Genomic DNA, 23,413 nt, shown 5'->3' on the forward strand with positions numbered 1-23,413 from the left:
CAGACCTTCAATAATTAAATCCCTTATAACAGGGGGAAAAAGGAAAAAAGAAAAAAAAAAGCTGCGACAGGGAAGGCTTATTTCTTCCATTTCTGTATTCTTGGCTTACAAAAGTGTTGCTGCCAGATCTTCCTCTCATCTTGCTTTCTACTCTTTTTGGTCTTTCTGTGTTCTTCCTCTCTGATTCCGATCAATTCCCCCTCAGGGAAAATTCAAAAGCAACTCTTTAAGTAACTGTTAGAAATAGAAATTATTGTGAAAATAGTACACACTCAAGTATCTACAAGTTAACTGCTAAGATAATAAATCTGATTTCACAAAAAATTGGATTTGGGTCACTTCAGGTTGCTGTGTGAATGTAGCCAAAATGAGCAAATGAAGTATTAGGTTCTTCTATAATAGAAACAAACAAAACAAGAAACCTTTTCCTAATGGTCAATTATTTGTACACGATCTTCAACCATTATTTTTTAATGCTGGAGGTGAAAATGCTAATGTACATAAATATGATGCATACAAGAGTCAAATTTTTAAAATATACTTTTTCAACAACAGTTTAAATCTGCACATTAAGATAAAGAAGAATTTAAAAACAGATAAAATATCTGCAGAATGTTTATTTAAAAAAGATAAACCAACCAGCTTACAACTAAGAGATAAAATGAAAAATTAAGGTATGCAAGATCACTTGCATACCTTAATTTTTCTTGGTGTAAAAAATCTTGGTGTCTTTGGCACCAAGGATTTTGAATGGCCAATCTAGTGACTTGGGTCGCACATTGGTAAGTTTCATCAACCTGGACTCTGTCCAACTTTGATGCAGCATTTTTTATTTTTTTTGTCATCATGCAGAGTAGATAATTCCTGGTACTACACTTAAGAACAAGGGTAGCCTAAGAATCAACTTGCATGTATTTTTGTGCCCATACATTTACCACTTCACAGCATATTGCAATGTATGTTCATGTACACATTGAAATTCAATGTTGCAATGCTTTGGGGTAAATGCACAGTTTTATCAAATTATTCTCTATCTGTTAAATCAACATAGCAGAAAAACAAAAAAAGAAACCCTGCAGCCTGCAGAAAAAAAAAGCAGATTTATTTTCCATTCAACAACTTTATGAAAACTGTTAATAAGTAAAGAAATTAATATAATGTCAGAATATAGTGGAACCTTTTCATAACACAATACAGAAAAACAAGACTTTGTTAAAATCTTACGGCATTGAAAAACACTTGGAAAATCTCAGTGGGCACAAATGGATACATCTAATCCAAAAGTAGAACGGTAGTTTTCATGGCCGTTTCTGTGTCCCTATGGAATCTGTTACCAGTCAGCCTCACTCAGTCCAGGAAAGCAGCTTCTGTTTGTAAAGTCCAGCAAGAACTTTGGCTGCACATTGGATTATATAATGTTGGCTTAATCCTGTTACAGACTTGTGCCAATCTGTTCTGCTGATGTTCGGCAGACTGCGCTCCAAGATCTCTCCCACTGTAACGACCAGGCCGGACCAACGCAGGCTGTAGTCAGGCGGTGTAAGGGAATGAGCCTGTAGAGTCACAAACCAGTGAGATCAATATAAGTGACTTTCCGTTAAGTACTTTAAAAGTTTACATTCAAACATACATCATATTTTAGCCTCAGACAAAGATTTGAGTTCATTGTGGTCAATAACAAACAAGCAAGATTTATGTATCTCTCAAACCTGTAACTTCCCTTTAAGAGGCTCCTCCGCCCAACACTCATTACCTGACAATGACACCAGTTTGAACTTATCAGTATAAAAGACACCTGTCCACCATAGTGGAGTTTGGAGTCTGACTGAGGTTGTGAAGTCCGATGCAATCACACCAGAAACAAAATTGTAGACCTGCACCGAGCTGGGAAGACTGAATATATAAAATTGTAGCTTGTGTGAAGTAGCTTGATATGAAGAAATCAACTGTGGGAACAATAATTAGAAAAGGGAAGACATACAAGACCACTGATAATTGCCCTTGCTCCACACAATAGCACCTGATCTTGTGGTGCTCATAAGATCATAAGAATGATGAAGCAGAAATCCCAAAACCACATGGGGGGACCTCGTGATTGACCTGCAAAAGGCTGGGACTAACGTAACAAATAAAAAGCTACTGTCAGTAACACACCACGCTGCCAGGGACTCAGATCCTGCAGTGCCAGACGTGTTCCCCTGCTTAAGCCAGTATAGAGCATTTTGGTGTTCAAAAAGAGTATTGGGAGAATGTCAGATGATCATATGACCAAAGGAGAACTGTTTGGTAGAAACACAACTAGTCATGTCTGAAGGAGAATGAATGCTGAGTTGCACCCAAAGAACACCACCCCCATAAAAAGGTGGGTAGCCTTTTTATGGGGGTGGTGACATCATGGTTTGGGCCAGTTTATCTGCTAAGGGACCAGGACGACTGATCTGTGTATATGAAAGAATGAATGGAGCCATGTATCGTGAGATTTTGAGTGAAACCTTCCTTCTATCAGCTGATGGAAGGAAGATCTTCATTCCTTCCATCAGCATTGAAGATCTTCAAGCACATCTTCAATGCGCTTGGAGATGAAACATTTCAGCATGAAAAAGATTCCAAGCATACTAGGTCAATGAAGGTGTAGCTTTGTAAGAAGCATTTCAAGGTAGGGTTAAAACATAGATTAATAGAGGAGATCTGTATAAAGGGCTAAAATACCAGTAACAGTGTGTGCCAACCTTGTAAAGATTTATAGAGAACGTTTGACCTCTGTTATAAATCCTTTGGTGGAAATGACAAAGTACTGAGATGAACTTTTGTTATTCACCAAATACTTATTTTCCAACATAATTTGCAAATAAATTATTGTCATAAGAGAGGAGAAGTAGGACACAAAATTCAAAACATTATGGTTGTCATTGACCACATTTGTGTACAATTACTTTCATACCAAAGTTACTGGTATTTTTCCATGTTCTAAATGTTAATGACTTGTTAATGCAGCATCTTTTTGTGTGTTTTTTGCATAACGATTCTATCACAACATAACATCTTGAACATGGACTGGCTTTATATCTCAAGGAAGATCCTGAAAAGCTATTGAAGGAATATGGAGTAAGTATCAATTGTTTTAAAAAGGATATTTTTATTCCCAGTTTTAAATGAGCTGTGGTGTAAATGTTTGTATTTCTCTTGCCAAGATTCAATGCCTTTGTGATGGAGACTTGTTGAGTTTTACCACTACATTCATTTTTATTGTACAAATCACAGAACATATAATTTGTAAACTTTGATGAACCCATACACTACTATTCATTTGTTAGAGAATCTTTTCTCCTTAAATATGATGTAAAACTTTCATAGAAAAATATTTTTCTACATTTGTTAAAACGGTCACTATGTTGTGTGTGGAAATAATATAAAATTATTTTTGTTCAATATTGTAATATTGTATAATCGGGAATTTACCTAGATGAGTTACAAGGAGACTACAAGTGGGGCCTTGCTTTCTTCTGTGTTCCCTCCCCATTGAGTCTGGCCTTTGATAGCCTTTAACATGGATTTGAAGTCATAATGGCAGCCTGTAGGACATGGTAAATTTCCAGCATAAAGAAGACCAGAACACAGGAACAAAAAGGAGATGAATCAAACTGTTGTTAAAATTATAACTTTGCTCCAGGACAGGATCTGTTGCTACAGATCAAAGATGTTTACTTCAAAGTAGGCATATTTGCTCTGTAACCTCAATAAAACTTTTTATGACTACTGGGGTGACCCTGGTCACAGGATGGGGGCGGGCTGCAGACAGAGCAAGACAGACACTGGAGGAGACAAAAACAAAGAACCTCAAATCTCACAGGGATTGCCTTTGGGTAACTTTGTATGCACATTTGATGCTTAAGTGATATATCAAGTGATATATCAAGATATATCTTGTACTTTTAATAAACTTTGGTTGATTTTAACTTATTGACCCTTTTGGAATATCCTATTCAACGAACCTTAGCTGGAGACGTGAACGTTTCCAACATATGACAGTATAGCATGAGACTGAATCTGTGAAAAGATAGAGCTCTTCCACCACCTCCACCTTTACAGTGGAGTCAGCTATCATGAAGAATATAAAAATGGTGCAAGTTTAATATGACAGAGGTTTATGCAATTATCTTGTCTCTTTTTGTCTGTTCTTAGAGTGGGAACCCTGACGAAATCCAGTTCAGGTGACAAAATTTCTGATGAGCTGTCCTGGTTTTGATGAGGCTTTTTTTTTTTTCTTTCTTTCTTTTCCTTTCCCCTCCAGGGGATCTTTTGTGGGCTCTAGTGTCCCTTATATGACAGTAGGCTGACAGGAAAGGGGGAAGGAAAGGGTGGAAGACATGCGGCAAATGTCGCCGGGTCCAGAAATCGACTCAAGGCCTCCAAATATGGGTTGCGCTATCCCCTACGCCATCACAGCACGCCCCGAGAGAAAAGGCTTTTGAAGAAGACTCTTGCTTCCCATTACGCGTTGAAGAAGTGCGTAGGGGTATGGACCAATCCATACCCCCAGGATGAATCCTGACCTGGATGAAATGAGGCCTCTGATCTAGTAGCTGCAACAGAAGCAGTAAGTTTGCAGAGAATAGCTTTATCCTATGTTTATTAAGATGGCGTCTGTCAGGTCCAAAAAGGTGTAAACTTTCAAAGATCAGTGGTTATCAATGAAGGTCACTGTGGTGGCAGCACAGCCATTTGTTTATAGAAAGCAGTGGAGAGTATTTCAAGTCACCCCATCCTATTGCTGGGACTAAGAGAAATCTTCTGTTTTAATTTTCCAGTAGTGTTCAGAAGAATTGTAAAGTCTTTTTTTCAGAATCTCCAATTGCTGTTTTGCTAGATCACAACTAGATCTAGCAAAATGCACAACTAGAGTTTCAATATTCAGCTGATTCAGCTGGTTAGAGAGAGTATCCATCCATCTTCTTCCACTTTATCCAGGGTCGGGCTTAGTAGCTACAGAAGGGAGGTCCAGTCTTCCCTCTCCCCAGCCACTTCTTCCAGCTCCTCCAGAGGAATCCCAAGGCGTTCCCAGACCAACAGAGAGACATAGTTCCTCCAGCGTGTCCTGTGTCTTCCCCGGGGCCTCCTCCCGGTGGGACGTGCCCAGAACACCTCACCAGGGAGGCGTCCAGGAGGCATCCTGACCAGATGCCCAAACCACCTCAACTGGTTCCTCTCGATGTGAAGGAGCAGCGGCTCTACTCTGAGTAGGGACTCAGAGTAGAGCCGCTGCTCTACTCTGCAGCTCTACAGTCATCGAGACGGTCGATGACTGAACCGTCTTGACAATGGAGGCACGGAACATGGTCCACTCAGACAAAATACTCTCTTTACTCAGACATTGAGTCTATCAGACAGAGTGCATTTGGAAATGACTCTGGGTCTCTTGGAATTAGAAATGGATAATTCCATATACTGTCTCATCTCCGACAATAAGTACTTTTGACATATTTGTAATTTTCTTGGTGTTAGCTTTGGGGGGTGAATGTGCTTGTGAATGTGATGTCTGAAGGTGAGGTTTCCCTCACGGGTTCTTGTTGAAGTGCAGAAAATTTGTTTTTCAGTGGGATTCCCACAGAGTCAAAGTGTGTTATTACTTGGGCTGGTCGTTTTGTCCTGCGAAACAGAGCTTGAGGAAGAGTTTCTCCTTGTTGGCTGCATGCCCTGCAAGGTGCAGGGCATGCAGCGTCTTTGTAGGAATGAAACAACTCTTCCTATAAACATCAAAGATTGTTTAATGCACAGATTCCTGTCCATAATATTTAGAGAAAGGATTTTTCTCTATTTTCCCATTAACCTTGTACTCTGAATGTGCACAATATAATTTGCAGTTGTACCTGCTGAATGTGATCCAGTGTCAGAGGAGTTGCTTGTGTGAAGACCTCCACGCAAATGCCATGACCAGGGTCTTCCAAGATTAAACAGCCAATGTCAAACCACCTAAATGCAAAACATAATGTTTAGTATCACATTGCAACTCTTACATCTTTTGATTCTGGAGAGCAACACAACAGTTTATCACAAAAATCACTGGGATTGCAATATGGCATAAAATTCAAATCGCAATATATATTGTGATGGGTGATGATATAACTTGTATAAAACGTACAATAGAAATGAAAAAAAATCACAAACGTGTTAAAACACGTCTGACAAATGTTATTTGTACATAATGTTTTTATTAAGTTGAGCTTAATCTTAATGACGACTGTGGTTTCTCTATATGGCAACACAATAACTCATGTAATGGATGTCTGCGTCGAATCCTGCCTTTTCTTCCCAGTGTTGTTACTGGGACCTTTACTTAGTTGCATTGCTGGTATGCATTGCAGTCGTTTTAACGTGGTAAATCAAATTGCTTGTACTTCTTCGGTCTTATGAGACGGGGTCATCAGACCCTGCAAGTCTTTTTACTCTGTGCACATATAGCAGGGAGCACATATGTGAATGGAAGTCAATACAAAGGCCTAAAAAATACAAATACGTATGTGAGGGTAGCTGAGTGCTTGCATGTGTTTTGGAAGTTTTCTTTATACTTCTCTGGAAAAAGTTCAGCTATGAAGTTTTCCAAAGCGACTACAGGCTGCTTCTCATGAATCACACCAGCTCGACGCAAGCCGTCAATGCGTTCTTGGGCCCCCTGCAGACATATACACATGCTTACCTTTTAAGAAATAATTTCACACAAGTTAAAAGTGGAGCATATACTCCTGTTGTGATAAAATGCTGTAGTGTTTTTTTTTAATTGCCTGATAAAAAAATATGAAGCAGAAAAAGCATTTGTAAGCAATGGAATTTCTAACATCTGGTGAGCTGTTATAAAATTTAAAACAATATTCAGAAATAAACTACCTTTGAAATTAAATTTTGTGTTACCAAACTATTTTCTAAGGTTAAATACAGTAACTGAGTTATTAGCTACCTTCTGTCCTAATTTTGATCTTTAACGAGAAAGAAAATAAACACTAGGTATATCCTTAAGTATCACTTAAGGCATGACTGGACTGGAGTAGTCTAAATAAAAAGACCAAAAACAAAGAGAGAACTAAGTGATAGAAATTCAATATCAAGAGTGGCAAACCAGTAATGTCGAACTAAACAGAAATTGTGGTGGTTTACATACTGTGACAAAATAGTCAATATGGATAATTTAGAATTGTTTTATTTTTTAGTTTGAGTTTTCTGTGAGAGTGAGGGTGTAAAAAGTACTACAGACACACTTGGATTTCAAAAAGACATGTTAGTCTTTACTTGCTTCATACAAAAGTATAATGTATTCTGTTGGGTGTATCAAATGTTAAAAATACAAAAAGGATTAATGAAATGAATACAAAAGGAAATACTGGCAGTGAGGCTTGCAAAATACAAGAAATTGGCCAAAACCCCCCCAAAAACAAATCTCTTTTCAGCAAGGCTGATCTATTAGTGTGGTCTGTAACTGTATCTTTCGTGTTAGGTGACTGGAATTTAAATTGAGTGGATAAGAAAAGCATGAGGAGGCCCTTAAAAATGTAAGAAACTGCCATCTATAATGGCTTAATAAATGTCAGCTTTCAGTGACCAAACTACACACCATACTTTCCCTGCTTCTAACAGTTGTAACTGAACACCGTTCCGTCCCATACAATGACCAGAATAGACACCATAAATTTCCACCTTCCACAAAGTAGTCTTGCAACAGCAGAAAAAGAATAATTTTGAATTGATTTTCACCTTATTTTTAAGCCATAAACCAGCGACCTTTTTCCACATGCATGGGAAAAGTGGTGATATATGGCCCACATGGCTTTCCATTGAGCCCACCTAACTCGGCATGTGTGTGAGTATCGGTGACACAAAATAGAAACGTGTTTTCGTCGAGCTTTTCTCAACTCTGAGAGGTGTGGTTTTGATGATGGGGTGGTGCGACCTCTCTTATATTGGCAGGGGAAAATCTGTTATCTGCACTGGGTTAAAGACGCTTCAACCAATATATATTAGATGAAGTCTCTATCTGCAGTACAGACAGTTGGACCTTGGTGGTTTCCCCAGTGGCATGGCTTACAACTTTTCTTCTTTAGGAAAACTCAGCTTCTTCTAAGAATGTTTATCAGAAATATTTTTAAAAATGATGAATATCAAGAAGAAGAATCAGTGAACTGACCTTAGCTCCAGCTGCATAACCCACTGGTTGAGGGGCAATGTTGGACTGACTTGGCTCTCCAGTGACCGTTGCCATCCCAAAAACCTCCTGGAAGGCCTCTCTGACAGCTTGCACGCTCATGTCCTTATCAGAAGCCACAACAATGTCAATGTCTCCACCTGACTCTGAGGGCAGCAACACAGAAGAATTAACAAAGACCTTCAAATGTTTAGTCACCTGGTTAAAGGACGAAATGTGAGAAGCTTAACCTACTGATGTATGGTGCCATGCCAGGGTCCAGAGTAGTGATCATGGACTCTACTGAGTGTCTGGTTTTATTTAGGACGTTCTTTACCACAGGATTACCTGCTACTCCCTAAAGAGGCACATAGGGAACACACGGACAAGACAACCATAGTTAGCATTTAGCTTCAATACTGTACATAATTTTTTTTTGTATTTTACTGAATTACAGAGTGCTTGACCAAATCGTTTATTTGAAAGGTTACATAAAGGTTTGTTTGTGCATTTATATTAAAGTAAAAGCTTGTTTACTCTGCGCCTTCTACCTCCCCCCAAAAAAATAAACCAGTGCACCTCTCTGCTAAAGTCCTCTGGAGCCGAGTTTTTTTTAAAACATCTTGGTGGACTGCCTTAGAGAAGCAGCTCCTTTTCTGAGCTGCAGTTTCCAAGCTTTGGAGCTTCTACCTTATAGAGCACCACTCTCCCCCACTGAGCTCCGGCAGACTGCCGAGCAGCAATTAGCAAACAGCTGGTGGAACTGCGCATCTGCTGAGCTCATTAGAAGCTACTACTAAGTGCAACACTGGTAGAAAGGTCGTTAAAGAATTAATAGAGGAGCAATGTTGTGATAACTTCCTGAAGAGAGTTTCAGAAAGAGCAGGAGTTTTTAAACAGACGAAGCCAAATTTCAAGGTGTTAAATAAGGAAGTAATATTTATTTAATTTCTTGGACAATCTTTTACTGCTCAAGTAACTTGTCAATGTGTATGTTTTATTTTGTGACAAAGTTGATACTGGTAATGTGTCTATTGGTACTTTCAAGACAAATTGTAAGGCATAAGATTTTAATTTCTGTTTCACATTCTCGAAAAGAAGTCTAAACGGAATTTAAAGCCACATGTGATTGCGGAGCTGTTACCTTTAAAAAACCCCAGATCCCTTTTGGGGAAGAGGTGTCTTCAGACACTATAGGGTCCTCAACCTCCTCTGGGAAAGTAATTGGAGATCCAGTATTTAGTCCTCCTGTATGCTTGTATATGGTGGTAGACACAATACCTAGACAAATAAAACAGCAGACATTCAATTAAGGAAGACAATTAGAAAAAGTTAAAATCTACCTATGTAAGAGATTTACTTATGTTTAATAAGCCTTTATTGAACAAGGTAGAAACCCATTGAGTTCAAGACCACAAGTATGTGTTGGCCAAGAGGCGGCAGTATACTTAGTGGACAAGCCAAAGGAACCATAACAAAAAAATAGAATTAGTGCAAAAAAGTGCAGTAGTCATTAAAGGAGCAATCTAAAATTTATAAAGAAATTAAAATTTAAAACATAGGCACTGATGTTAGGATTTCCATTGTTGGTGGAAAGCACTGAATGACGTTCTGACAGTTTCAGTTGAGATTGTAAGGCTTTTTAAGTAGAGAGGGCAGAGAAATGGAAAACTTTCATCTCTGACAGTTGTATTCCTCGTGTGAAAATAACAGTGAACCGAAAGCCTTTATGCCTGACGCTCTGACAGAAATTGAATAAATAAATAGGAACTAGGCCAATGAGAGCCTTGTGCAAAAGAGTAACCCAGTACATATATCACCTTTCATTTAAGGAATGCATTGCATGTACATTTGTATCTCAATACGTAGAATATTGTGAAAAATGTTCTATTTTTCTAAAGTTAAACTCAAATTACAGTATATAGTAATCACAGAGTGAACTATTTCAAGCATTTATTTTTGTAATAATGATGGCTTACAGAGTAAAAAAAAAAAAAAAAAAAAAAAACACCTTACATTTAGTGTCATGGCTAAATTTTGAGTTTAGCCATGACATTTTCATGCATCATAATTAATTTTAAAAAAGGAACATCAAAGTAGTTTCAGAGGTTCTTGATGCATAAAAAAAAAAAAAAAAAAATCCTAAACCCCAAGGCTCTGACTTTGGGTCCCTTCTTTATATCATCTGCATTTTTCCGCTGCCAAAGGGAAAGAATGCATCAGATAAACATAAATCTGATGTTTATCTTCACTGTTATACTGATGACACCCAGCTCTAAACCACCACTAAACCTTTGTGTGCTCTTCCGTCCACCTCCCTCATTGATTGTATCTCTGAAATAAAACCTGGTTCACTCTAAACTCAGCGCCAAAACTGAAATTCTCATCATTGGTACCAAATGCACCCCATCTGATAGTGATAGTTTTACTTTCACTCTCCTCCTTACTCCAGGTTAATAGTCTAGGTGTCATCCTTGAGAGCATACTATCCTTCAAATTCTACATTAATCACGTCACCAGGTCTAGCTATTTCCACCTACATAATATTAACTGCCTCAGTCCTCTTTCTCCATTTACTTGTTGTCCCATCTGCACATTTCACTGCTATGGGTCATAGAGCATTCAGCTGCACTGCCCTTTGAATTCATAACCATCCCAACTTATAAATATTGATTCACTCCATTTCAAATTACAACTGAAAACATTTGCTTAAACTGCTTTTTCCATCTGACCCCTTTTGCTCTCTAAATTAATTTCACTAGTTTACTGTTGTGTCTTTTACTTGATTTTATGTATTTTGCATGGTATTTTTGAGTGTCCAAAAAAGGTGTCCATATGTAAAATTTGTAGTGGAATATACATGAGTGTTGTATGCAAATGCAGCACCGTTTCATGTGTTCATCACTAACCACCTTTGGAATAAAGGTACTTGACTAACTGTCCTTTTATTTATCCGTTAGCCCATTCCACCATTCCGTCTGACATTACATGATATGGGGATGTCCGTGTTTTGTGTACTCCCATATTGAACATGTCTGTGTTTACTAAGGTCTTTAGTCAAACTGGCATCCCTGGTCTGTGTGTAGGCTGTGGGGAACAATGTGGCGACTAATGTAGTCTTCAAACAGGAAATGCATAGTGGTCAATGTACTTTGTGAAATAGTTCATTACAACAAGCATGTATCTGTTTTCATGAGCAGTGACAGGCAATTTTGTGAAATCCATTGCTATTTTTATCAAAATGGCTTTGAGACAACATGTTTTAAAGGGACCTGCTGAAGAGGCATTGGCTACTGGCTTGCCTCATACTCCACACATTGGAAACACTGCATAATTATGTTTTGAGCCATGTATAGCCAGTAGCAACTGGCTTGAGCACATTGTAAAGTTGTTTCTACCAGTGATGGCATAGTTACTTTGAAAAAGTAACTTTAATCGGACTACTGATTACTCCTTGAAAAAGTAACTTAGTTACTTTCCAAATCAAGTAGTCAGTAATATAACTAAGTTACATTAAAAGTAACTTTTTAGTTACTTTCAGCAGCTGCTAACAACAACACTCTGCCTCCTGTGAAAATCATATTGAGCTTTGCCAATTCTTAATTGTCAACTATTTTATAATGGTAACATCAACAATGTGTCTCCACTGATAAGGTTGAACTGAAGAGGAGATTGTACAAAAAACAGTACAAAAAATAAAAAACGTGAATAATTTGTGTTGTCCACTGTTGTCTGGAAAACTCTAAGAAGGATTTTAAAGCCCCCCTCTCCCCAGCCTCCAGGTTCTGCGTTACGGCCCTGCGTTTGGTGTCACAGCACAGAGCTCCTCCTGCAGCTCCACAGCTCAGATGGCTGCACAGATTTAAGACACTTATCTTAATATTAATTATTAGAATGGCGTTAAGTGACGTGGACGGATCATCCGGCAAATCATGGGCAAGGAGAGACTGACTAAAACTACCTCAATGACGGACAAATTCTGGGATTTATTATGAGTCTCTACTTATTCCCAACCCCAAATGAGTAACTTCACGTTCAAAAACGAGCCCAAAGAGGCGCAACCTGCAACTCGTTAAATTTTCAAGCGACTTTTAAAAAAAGGAAGCCCAAAGCCGCTTATAATAATCGGACTTGTCGACAGAAACTCAAAATAGTTCCAGTTTTTCCACCAACAAAATGCGCATCTCCCTCCATTGTTTACATTTCTGTCGCATAGAGACGTCGGTCACTCGACAAGACGAGTAGAGGAAATATGATTTAATAACAAAAGAAGATAGTAACGCAAAATGATTTTGATAAGTAACTGTAGTCTGACTACTGGATTTGAAATAGCAACGCGTTAGATTACTCGTTACTGAAAAAAGTGGTCCGACGTCAGTAACGCGTTACAAATTAACGCGTTACTGACATCACTGGTTACTACATTAAAGTGGCCAACAAGGGAATGGCTATGTAGCCCCTTGAACACTTACTTTTGGAGATCACAAGAGATAAAAATCTGTATAACAGAATTACCAGGGCAATGGCAAACCTGCCCACAGAAAAGAGCTGTGCTACCAATAAGTTTTGGAAACTTCCTCTAAAAGTGCCTGTGCTCAGGGTGGCAGTAGTTGTGTATTGAATTTTTTCTTTTGCAAACTTTCATTCTTGCCTTTCAGGGGGGAACACAGCTTTGTTTGGACAATTGTTCATTTCTTGTTTTGGACATTGTGTAGTTTGACTGATTTTTGGCAAAACTTTTCCATACATTGTTACATTCTTATGATGTGCATAAGAACCATAGCAACAGACTGGTTTATCACACGGAGCAGCTGATTAAAATTGAGAAAATACTGCAACTGAAGCCAGAACTCTTAGAGAAGTTGAAAAGGAGGCGTTGTGGATGCAGAGAGGAGAGAGAGGAGGAGGAAGTTCAAACAATCTTGTGGCAGACACAAACTTTTATATTTCGCACCAGAATGTAGCTGGAAATGCTCAGGACCAAGGCGGCCCACCAGCAGCCCACCGTGTTTTTGTGTTAAAAGATACTAAGTAGACAGGAAAAGTTAAAATATTACAGCGTAATTATATGTTATGGGAAGACAGCGTCAGTGAAACGCTATTTAAACTCACAACTAGTCTTGAAAACAACTAATCAAAAAATACAGTTAAAATGAATGTTAAGTATTTGCACTTCTGTTAAATCCAAATTGAGTCAGATGCTCCATCAGGCCCCATAAATGCTAATATTTTAACAAAGACCACAGATACATAAGTGCTAAATTTGATTTAATGGTTTCAGGAGCTGACAAGTTTACTTTGTAAAAGTTCAAAAAACAATCTTAATAGTTATAATGTTTTCTTACCATAGCTACAATCTGATACTATGAGGTTAATCTTTCAGTTTGAGCTCTGTTTGTTCACAAATACAAATTAGTAAATTGCATTTATAACTTAATGCTTTTTAGGTTGGGAAAGCATTCGATATGGTTTGATGCATTGTGTAACCGGAAAAATTATACTAAAAATAATGATAAAATAATATAAAACCAGCGTGGAAGCGTGACTATGAGGAGAGAGTGCAAAAGCTCCTCCCCGGCTGAACCTGGATGATGAGGTTAGCTCTGGCCACTGGTTCATTAACCACCAACGCTCAGGCCACCTGGGAATACATACATAAACTTTACAGGAAAAACAGAGCAACACGCTGGGCAGAGTGTTGAGATGTAAAGGCTGCATAATTTTTTGTTCACAAATATAAATCATTCTCACCGCTCGTTCAACCCACCTCTGAAAGCACGACTTCAAGTTACTCACATAGAGCTGAGTAACCAGAGCTAATGCAGTTCGTTTTAAAGTCCTACCATTTATGTTCTCCAAAGAAATAATTCCTCACTGGGGGTTGATGTAAATATCCCTACAGGTTAGCCTGTGTTCAGTTTGAGAAAAAGGAGGTGAGCAGGATCCGTGCTGAGATAACTTCAGAGATAAAGCAGCAGCAGCATGGTACGCAATGGGCAGAGGCGCGAGCTGTGTGATTGGTTCGCTCCCAGTTTAAATGCATAAACTATAAACCTATAAATCTTTTAGAAATAAATCTGCTCCACAAGTGAAACTCTCAGAACACCAGAGATCCTTGCAATCGGGCTTTAAGATAAAAAAAAAAAATTAAGCAATTTATATATTTTTTTTGCCCCAATTGTTAATTTTTCCAAAAATAAAATCAAGCAACGTTTAGCTTGGCGGACGCCAGGCTTATAATACACTGGGGAAAATCCTAACCCTAACCTTCCCTCATTGGGAAAGGGAGAGAGAAGGAGACATCATTTTAATTATCGGCTTTATCGTCTCTTCCAGCCTTTTTCTCTTTATGTTGATGACACTGAATGAAAAAAGGCTCAACTCCGCTGCTCTCCACTGACTCTCCCTTCCTCATATCCTCAGTGTAATGTCCAGTTCACAATACACCATCTTAGAGTTGTCAGCCGATTGTCGGCCCATTTTCAAATCCTGAGAGACCACACATCAGCCGACAGAAATCCTAGTTAAACGGTTCCATCGGGTTCCTTCGTGCCGTGTGGTGTCCAACAATGGGCACAAAATAATGGCTACAAGTCCAGTTAACTAATTTTAAAACCAGGCATTAATCAATTATTTACTACAATCTACCTGCAACCCATGTGGCTCTACTGTCAGTGTAATGAATGAAAATCATTGTAACCTATTTATGTCATGTTAACAAAGAACAGCTGAAAAGTTACCGGGTTCATCAACTGCGTAACAATTTCACTCCAACTCCTCCCCTCATCATTTCTATATTCTTTGTACGAAATGTTTTATAAACATTAATGTTGTTTCCACATATCATCTCCAATGTCCGCTGGACTTCGGGTTGCTCAGCTGTTTGGGATTCCCCTCTGTAATTTCCCCTCAGAAAGCATCCCCTCTTTCTGATTGGCTGCCTGTCACATTCAACAGGCTGCCTTAATGGCTCCCAGTCGGGGAAAACCCCTGATTTAGATCTGAGAGGCCACAACGATCTACTGTAACACACCACACACTACAGGATGATCTGTTATGAAATCACAAGCGACAATCTTAGAACGATCAGCGTTCTAAGATTGTCATAAGGGAAAAATGTAGGTGTGAAATAACATGTATTGTGAACTATTGCATCAGGTAGTCGATGTTCCATCTTCTCTATTTAAATCTAATAATTACTGAAGGGCAATATGGTAAACAGATTTCATAATCTGCACTCTTTTGGTTGAATGCAGTATTTATTTACACTTTGGTGTTTTTATTCAAGTACATTTTTGTTAATAGAGACTGAGGATCCATTTTATTTTTGATTTTGGTTGTTTTGTTTATTTTATCAGTTCCAGTGTTAAATGTTCTTTTGAAAATAAATTGCATCAATCTTTGGCAGGAAATCACATGAATTATTACATCATTTCCATTAAATCAATGTAAAAAGGTCTTCAAACAATATTATCGTTTATAGCAATAATCTTTGAGACAATTAATCGCTCAGCAAAATTTGTTATTGTGACAGGCCTATACTCCTATGATTTTTTCCCTCATCTACACTCCTGATATTTTTTGTCATCTAACACAAGGGCAGTACCTTCCTTGATGGCTGCAACCTCAGGCACCCGTCTACTCATGTCTTATGTTACATTTAGTCTTGATTTTGTTCTTTGGATGGGCTGTGTTGCTTTTGTACAATGAGTAATGCTGATTCTGAATTAAAAATCTTGCTTTCATGACATTATCTGACTGACTTTCTATGACCCTAGAGTTATAGTCTTTCAATGTACTTGCAATAAGGGATAATTTTTCCAATTCTCACCCTAAAAACCTTTCAATCAATCAATCACTTTATTTTTGTAAACATTAAACACAGGAAACAACAAAAGAAAAAAAAAAGTAAAAAACAACAAACAATCTCACAATTTACCAAAAAAGGAATAGGCTGAAGCAAAGCTTATTCTTTCCTATCCCGTATAAAGATACGGGATAGGAAAGAATAAGCTTTACAACCTACCAGGTTGGCTTTATGAAATTAATTTCATAGTTATTGTGTATTTGTTTTTTGCTGTGTACATATTTTACACCATATTTAGAATCTGGAGGAACTTTGATTAGCCGTTTTTTTTTATACTCAGAGTGATAATTGTATCTTCACAATACATATATAAATCTATATAACAGCGTAAGATTAGATCATTTTACATTTTAAAGTTTTTTTAAAGCACATCAAGTAAGGACATAACTTGAAATCATCATTCAAGTCATTCCACACTTTCACACCAATAACTGAAACACATCTAGACTTTATCTGGCTCTTCTCTTTTGCACATTCAAATATAAACAAATCTCGCAAATTATATTTATTCTCTCTTAGCTTAAATAATTTCTAAATACCAGAAGGAAGACTGGAAGACTGGTAGTTCAATGCTTTATACATTATTTCCAGTATTTATATATAAACAATATCTTTACATTTTGATGTATTACGTTTAATAGAGTTTATCAGTTGGTTCACGGTATCCCACCTCATTAATAAGCTTTATAGCTTTTTTTGCAACTTATTTAATATATCCATGGTTGTCTTACTTGCATTTCCCCAGATTTCTTTCAATTAAAATTCTTCATTGTTAAACACAAATAATGAACTTTTGATCCTACCTGGCAGTGGAGAAGCATTAGAGAATGTAGGCATCAAGGGCGTCTGTGGCGTTCGTCCGGCATGACCCCGTGTGATGTCGTATCCAGCACTTGTAGAGAACCCTGTCGTGGGTGGGTGTACAGGAGAGGCAGCCATACCAGCTGCTGAGAGTGGACTAACAGAAGAAGGTAAAGGAGGCAAAGGGGGGGAATTCACAGGAGGGAAGGTAGAACTGGTAGGGAAAGGTAAGACGAGAGTTGACGAGGGAGGCAACTGGGAGAGAGAGGAACATGGCGTGGTCAAAGAGCTACTGAAGTGAGGAAGGAAATCAATGGATGGAGGAGAGTTAGAAACGGAAGGTGAACAATTTGTGATAGAGCTGGTTCCAGAGAGAGAACGCTGACTTGACAGACCTGAAACAAAAAGGACAAAAATCAGATCTCTTTTCCTCTCTGCTTAATATATACAAAAGTTTTTGAGAGCCAGAGAAAAACTGGTGCAGTGCATGAAGGATTGAGAATTCTATAGATTTTATATTATGAATCTGAAGGCATCTCAGTATGTTAGTTATGGGTCATCCTTTGCACAGTACATTTTTAGCTGCATGTGACACACTGAGGCTAACAGTTCTTTCATTAAAGTGAAGCTGCACTCCATGTATGCTGAAAACCATGCCATCATGCTGCCAGGTCGACAGCCTGGCATGTGAAATTACTCCCAACTCATGTGTCCAGTGTAGAATCTAAATTAATTCTGCTGAAGAGCTTGGTATGCGTAAATATTTATTTTTTACAGTAAAAGGCTGCTAATAACCAAAAGTGTCACACACTGTAAACACTATTGTCATGGTCTGATAAGCTTTAAATAGAGAAAAATTTAATCATTTATTTGATTAAGTTTTTTTATTTAAGTCTTTAAAATACCAAACTTATGAAATAATTAAGGAAATAATTTCCTTAAAATTTTTATTGTTCATTTCTTTTCCCTAAAGTGCAATATGTTGATGTTCTTTACCATTTAGTTTTAGTGATCATAATATATTCTTACATACAGTACAGACCAAAAGTTTGGGCCTTTTTGTTTACATGAATCATGATTCATAATGGTATTGCCATGGGTTGTTTTTTTTTATGACAAAGCCTTGCAGATCAAAACCACCTATCTCAAAAAACAGTTTTTTGTTTGGACATGTATGGGAGAATAATATAAATAAATAAATAAAATAATAAATAATAATATTTCATTAAGCATTACTTTTACCTTGTCTCTACACATTCACTGAATGTAAATAAAGGGTTTCCCCAGTATATTAGAAGCCTGGTAGCCCCACTCCCAGTAAAGTCTGGGAGAGAGGCTCTGGTTTAATTGGCCAATCTTAAAAGCAATCAGTCATAATTATCATTTACTGAGATGCATTTGTGAACAAACAGAGCTCAAACAGATTGAACTCACAGCATCAGATTGTAAAAGTGCAAAGAAAAACTCTTCATAGTTAGATTATTTTGTTACCACGGCAATTTTGTTACTTTGTTATCCATCCACCCATTATCTTACACGGTTATCCCTAGTGGGGTTGCAAGGGATGCTGGACTATCTTCAATGGTCAAAGGGCAAAAGGCGGGGTCAAGCTGGACAGGTCACCAGTTTGTCACAGTGCAACACAGAGACACACAGGACAAACAATTATGCACCCACACCTAGGTAGATTAGAGAAACCAATCAACCTGACAGTCATGTTTTTGGATGGTGAGAGGAAGTCTGACTACCCGGAGAGAACCCACCATGCACAGGGAGAACATGCAAACTCCATGCAGAAAGAAGGTTGTGGATTTGAACAGAGAACCTGCTTGCTGCAAGGCAACCCTGCTACCAACTGTACCACTGTGCAGCCCTATGTTGAAATCATTAAATCAAATTCAATAGCAATGTCATTCTGAACAAACCAACATTAAATTTCAATATCTTTGGTCTATGTAAAAATGTAATGTAAAAATTTATAGGGCCCCTGAAGGCCTGTGGAACTTAACTTAAGTATATAAACAACATATAAACGGCTTTTATGAAGTTACATTTTTGAATTTTTTGTACTTCTAAATTAAATTCAGTTTAAATTTCTACAAAAAATATACAACCATTATCTCCATTTATGTAGCTCCATAATTTTGAAAACATCATAGTAAATATAAATCAGTATTAAAATGATTGATGAGGATGGGTGTGTGACTTGTTGATTTTTCCTGAAATCAAAAACTTCTTTTGTTTTGCTGACATTCAGGATTAGATGATTTGCATCACACCAGTCCAGCAGATGTTTCACCTCCTCTCTGTAGGCCAGTTTGTTGTAGTCCTTGATGAGACCCACCACTATTGTATCGTCCGCATGCTTAATGACGAGGTTTGTACTGAATCTGGCTTGGTAGTCGGGGTCATCAGGGTGAAGAGCAGTGGGTTCAGTACTCAGTCCTCGGGGGAGCCGCTGTTGAGGGAGATGACCCTTGAAGTAATTTTCCCAACCCTCACAAACTGGGGTCTGTCTGTGAGGAAATCCAGCTGCCAATTGCACAGGGGGTGTTGAGACCAAGGGGAGCTAGTTTGCTCACCAGGTGCTGGGGGATGATTGTGTTGAATGCTTAGCTGAAGTCCAGAAACAGAATTCACACATGAGTATTCTTCTCCTCTAGATGTTTAAGGGTCAAATGCAGTGTGGTGGAAACAGCATCCTCTCTGCAGCAATAGGTAAACTGGAGCAGATCAAAAGTGGAGGGAAGTTTTGAGATGATGTGATCCTTCACCAGCCTCTCAAAACACTTCAACATGATGAGAGTGAGTGCATCAGGGTGATAGTCATTCAGTGATAAAATTGTGGATTTTTTGGGCACTGAAATGATGATGGCCATCTTGAAGCAGGATGGAACGACATCCCTCCAAAACCTCTGGCCTGGTGAAGAAAGCTCAGCAACGTCTGCATTTTTTTCATCGCATGATTTCCTCACAACTTTCTACAGAGGGACAATAGAAAATATACTGACCAACAACATCTCTGTCTGGTTTGGATCATGAAAAACCTTTGACTGCCAATGTGTGGAGAGAGTGGTGAGGACAGCTGAGATAATCACTAGGACCGTGCTTCCATCCATCCTTGACACAGCTCATAGTCGCCGCTTGTCCAGTCGGTCGATTATAAAAGACTCCTTCCATGTTCTACCTGCTGCCCTCTGGGAAAAGGTTCAGCAGCTTCAAATGCAGAACAACCAACAACACAATCTGGAGTAGACACCGGATTACTCTTTTCCGTGACTGGAAACACGCAACAGAACACTTGAAAGAGCAAGAAAACAGCAACAGTCACAGAAAAGTAATGCCACTGTTCTGCTCGAATGCGCTCAAGGTAAATAAATGAAAAAAAAATAAACCCTGCAATTATCCTCCAGATTGCTATTTAAAAAAAAAAACACAATGGTGCAATTTTCTGGCTGATCACCAATCTTCAAAAAGCTGAAGTGCTGATTTTTGTGTGGGAGTGCGTGTGTATGTGTAAAATATAGCGAAGTGGTTGCCAAGTCACTAAGTTGGCAACCATGGGGTAACTGTCCTAAACCGTGCAAATGGAGAATTGACCTGGTGGGCGGGACAGTGATTTGTATTATTGTTGACTACACCCCCTTGAAAATGAGATAGTACATCTCATTTTTCTTTATTTATTCTTTAAATAAATAAAGTTCCAATTTTAAAATGTCAGAATTAGAGCTGATGAACACATTGGATTAGAGCAGTTCCCTCTCCATTTTTCCTTATGAAAAATACCTCACCATTTACCAGATGAAACCTTACAGCAAATCTACAAATCAAGTCTTACCACTGGTGAGTGGTGGATTACTGGCTGAGGTGGCGAGTGATAAAGGTGTTGGGCTCACAGGAGGCGTTGTCTCAATCCCACTCTCTTCCATCATCTTCTTTGCTACAAAGCTAAGCTTTAGTCCAGATTCTGCTGTAAACAAACAAAAAAAGTTACATCTTTTCTTTATTAACATATTTCAACAGGACTCTAAGATGTGAACAATTTAGTTGAAATGTTACCTAATTTCTGAGTAGTGCACCCCCCAAAAAACTCTGAGGTTGCAGTAGTGCAACTTGATGTTTTAGTAAAAAGAAAAAAAAATTCTCTGTACACTGAAGTTCAACAAGAGAAACAGATTAGGCTCATAACTTGGTCTATACCAATCAGAGATGGTGAATAGCAAAAACTAACAACCCCCCCTCGTGACTGACTGTGCTGCAGCTTTGTTTGTGTCCCGCAGTCAGAGGTCAGCAGGATAGGTTAGTCAGATAGATCTTAACTTTGCTGTATTTTCTCTACTTATCTGTGCCACATGCACTGTTTGAGTCATCTGAAAATTATTACCAAATTCCCATGTTATGTCAAGCTCTGATTCAGACACTGCATCAGAAAATGTGCCACATCGACTAGAAGTCAGAGCCCAATGAAATTAAAAGTCTGTACATTTTAAAGACAATGATTAGGCCAGTTTTTCTGGTTAGAAGGCAGTAAGGGCAAAAATGCAATGCACTGCATTTACTGTAAAGAGTGTTGTGCCAAGACAGGTTTTCCCTGACAGAATTTGTTTCCCCTGTGTTAGGAGCGTACACTGGGCAGGTAGTGTGGGTCTTAACTGCACCTAAATCCAACCAACGTAGTGTTTGATCTCTGTGAAATACAGAAAGAGGGCAATGACGTCTGTGTAAACTTGATTTATATAAACATTAAGGGTCAATATACCCAATATAATATATGTAAATGGATCTGTTTGTTTTCAGTTGTCCAACAAAAATCCTATTTATTTGAATTGTTGTATGTTCCCAAAAGTTACTGGAAATAAAAAAATCCATCTTTCTGAGTAGGTCACTGAAAACAGCTGACAACTTTATGCCTGTAAAGTGGAGGGAAGTTTTGAGATGATGTGATCCTTCACCAGCCTCTCAAAACACTTCATCATGATGAGAGTGAGTGCATCAGGGTGATAGTCATTCAGTGATAAAATTGTGGATTTTTTTGGGCACTGAAATGATGATGGCCATCTTGAAGCAGGATGGAACAACATCCTGACTGGCAGCTTTACCAGAATAAACTGGACAGACCACAGTAACAAATCATATTACAGACAAAACTAATTAAGGCCTCATAAATCACAAACATGGTTCAAAATATTCTGCTATTAGTTGAGAATAATCTAGTCCAGGTTTGAAGAATCTAGGTCTTGTAGTCTGAAATTAGAGCAGTTCTAGTGTGATCCAGAGGCAAAAGTGGTGAAATCAACCTTTACTGAAGTTTCATAAATCAGAAAACAGTTGAAAAGATAGTGAAAATTAGGTGGAATCGCATTTTAGCCATGTCCCGACTCGGAAGCTGGAATCGGAAGCCAACTTCAGCTTGGTCTTATATAGGATGAAAACAAAAGCTTTCTTTATGTAGGGTCCTCTAAGATCAAATGACAGCAGTAAGACAAACGGTGTAAAACTTTCAATCAGAAACTTCCTTCTAAACCGGGGCACAAACGATAACTGTTATCCTCCAGGCATTTCGCTCCTAAAAGTTGGAAACATGCCAGCCGACATAAACATGGGGCTATAATTTTAACTCAGCTGCTGCGAGTGTAACATGCTAACTTGCCAGTGCCTATAAATGACAAAATCGAGATTGCAGAAATACATTAGCTCACATTTAACCTTTCGGATAGTAAATCTGAGTAAATCATACACATCGGTCCTTTGATAGTTTCTTTACTTACCAGTATGCTGTTTCGGAAGTGCTCAACAAATGTGTGATCGGCCAGTTGAAAGACGTCGATCGTTTGCCACGTCTGCCATAAACTATAGATATGAGTAGGTCTGCTTGGATCTTCTTCTGGGGAGTCTAATCGCACATTACATCTATAAAGGTGTATTACTGCCATCTAAAGGTAGCCCTGGTCCGAATACTCGCACTTCCACCCTTGTTCCACCCTTGTTCCCTTCACATACGCGTTAGTGTTGAAGGCGTTGAAGCATAGACATGAATACGGTTTAAAGTGTGTACTTCGACCGCCCATTTTGGGTCCTATTTCAGTCCTTACGTTAAACCCGCATACGTGCGGAGTTTGGCAAACTGTACTACCCATAATTCCTTGCTGCAAAATTATTATTATTTTTTATCTTAATAGGAAAAAAGCACGACAATGCGTTAGAAAGAAAAAGTTTGATATGATAAACTGAGCAGGAAAAAGAAGAAATAAAAAAATAGTCACAAACTATTCTTGTTTTACTTTCCCTGTAAAACAAGAAAAGTTGAGAATAATCTAGCCCAGGTTTGAAGAGTCTAGGTCATGTAGTTTGAAATTAGAGCAAATCTAATTTAGTTTGTAACAAAATATTACAAATGCAAGACTAATTTCAAATCTTAAATTAAGCTCTTAACACATTGGTAGAAAGATTGGGCTTTTGTGATGTTGCAATGATTAAGCACTCTTAAATAAAATTATTTCACTTTAGAAACAGAGCCAATTTTCAGAAAACAGTATTTGTGAGCAATTTAGCAATTTAATCATTTAAATGATTAA

General features: G+C 38.2%; 1 protein-coding gene across 2 annotated transcripts; it reads right to left on the minus strand.

Annotated features, from left to right (window-relative positions):
* Window positions 1–355: 355 nt before the first annotated feature.
* Window positions 356–22,916, minus strand: prrc1 (proline-rich coiled-coil 1). 2 transcript variants are annotated; one of them, XM_044144587.1, is made up of 9 exons: window positions 22,607–22,916; window positions 20,677–20,805; window positions 16,841–17,233; window positions 9,315–9,451; window positions 8,426–8,528; window positions 8,174–8,337; window positions 6,567–6,670; window positions 5,868–5,970; window positions 356–1,553 (listed from the first exon to the last, which is right to left on the minus strand). In XM_044144587.1, the coding sequence occupies exons 2-9, from the start codon at window positions 20,768–20,770 to the stop codon at window positions 1,344–1,346; spliced, it is 1,308 nt and encodes a 435-aa protein (XP_044000522.1). In that variant the 5' UTR covers window positions 20,771–20,805; window positions 22,607–22,916; the 3' UTR covers window positions 356–1,343. The 2 variants fall into 2 exon arrangements, with proteins under 2 accessions (XP_044000522.1, XP_044000521.1); XM_044144586.1 differs by having other exon boundaries at window positions 20,677–20,808.
* Between the last annotated feature and the right edge of the window lie 497 nt (window positions 22,917–23,413).

Source organism: Gambusia affinis, linkage group LG17, assembly GCF_019740435.1.
Source record: "Gambusia affinis linkage group LG17, SWU_Gaff_1.0, whole genome shotgun sequence".
NCBI lineage: Eukaryota > Metazoa > Chordata > Actinopteri > Cyprinodontiformes > Poeciliidae > Gambusia > Gambusia affinis.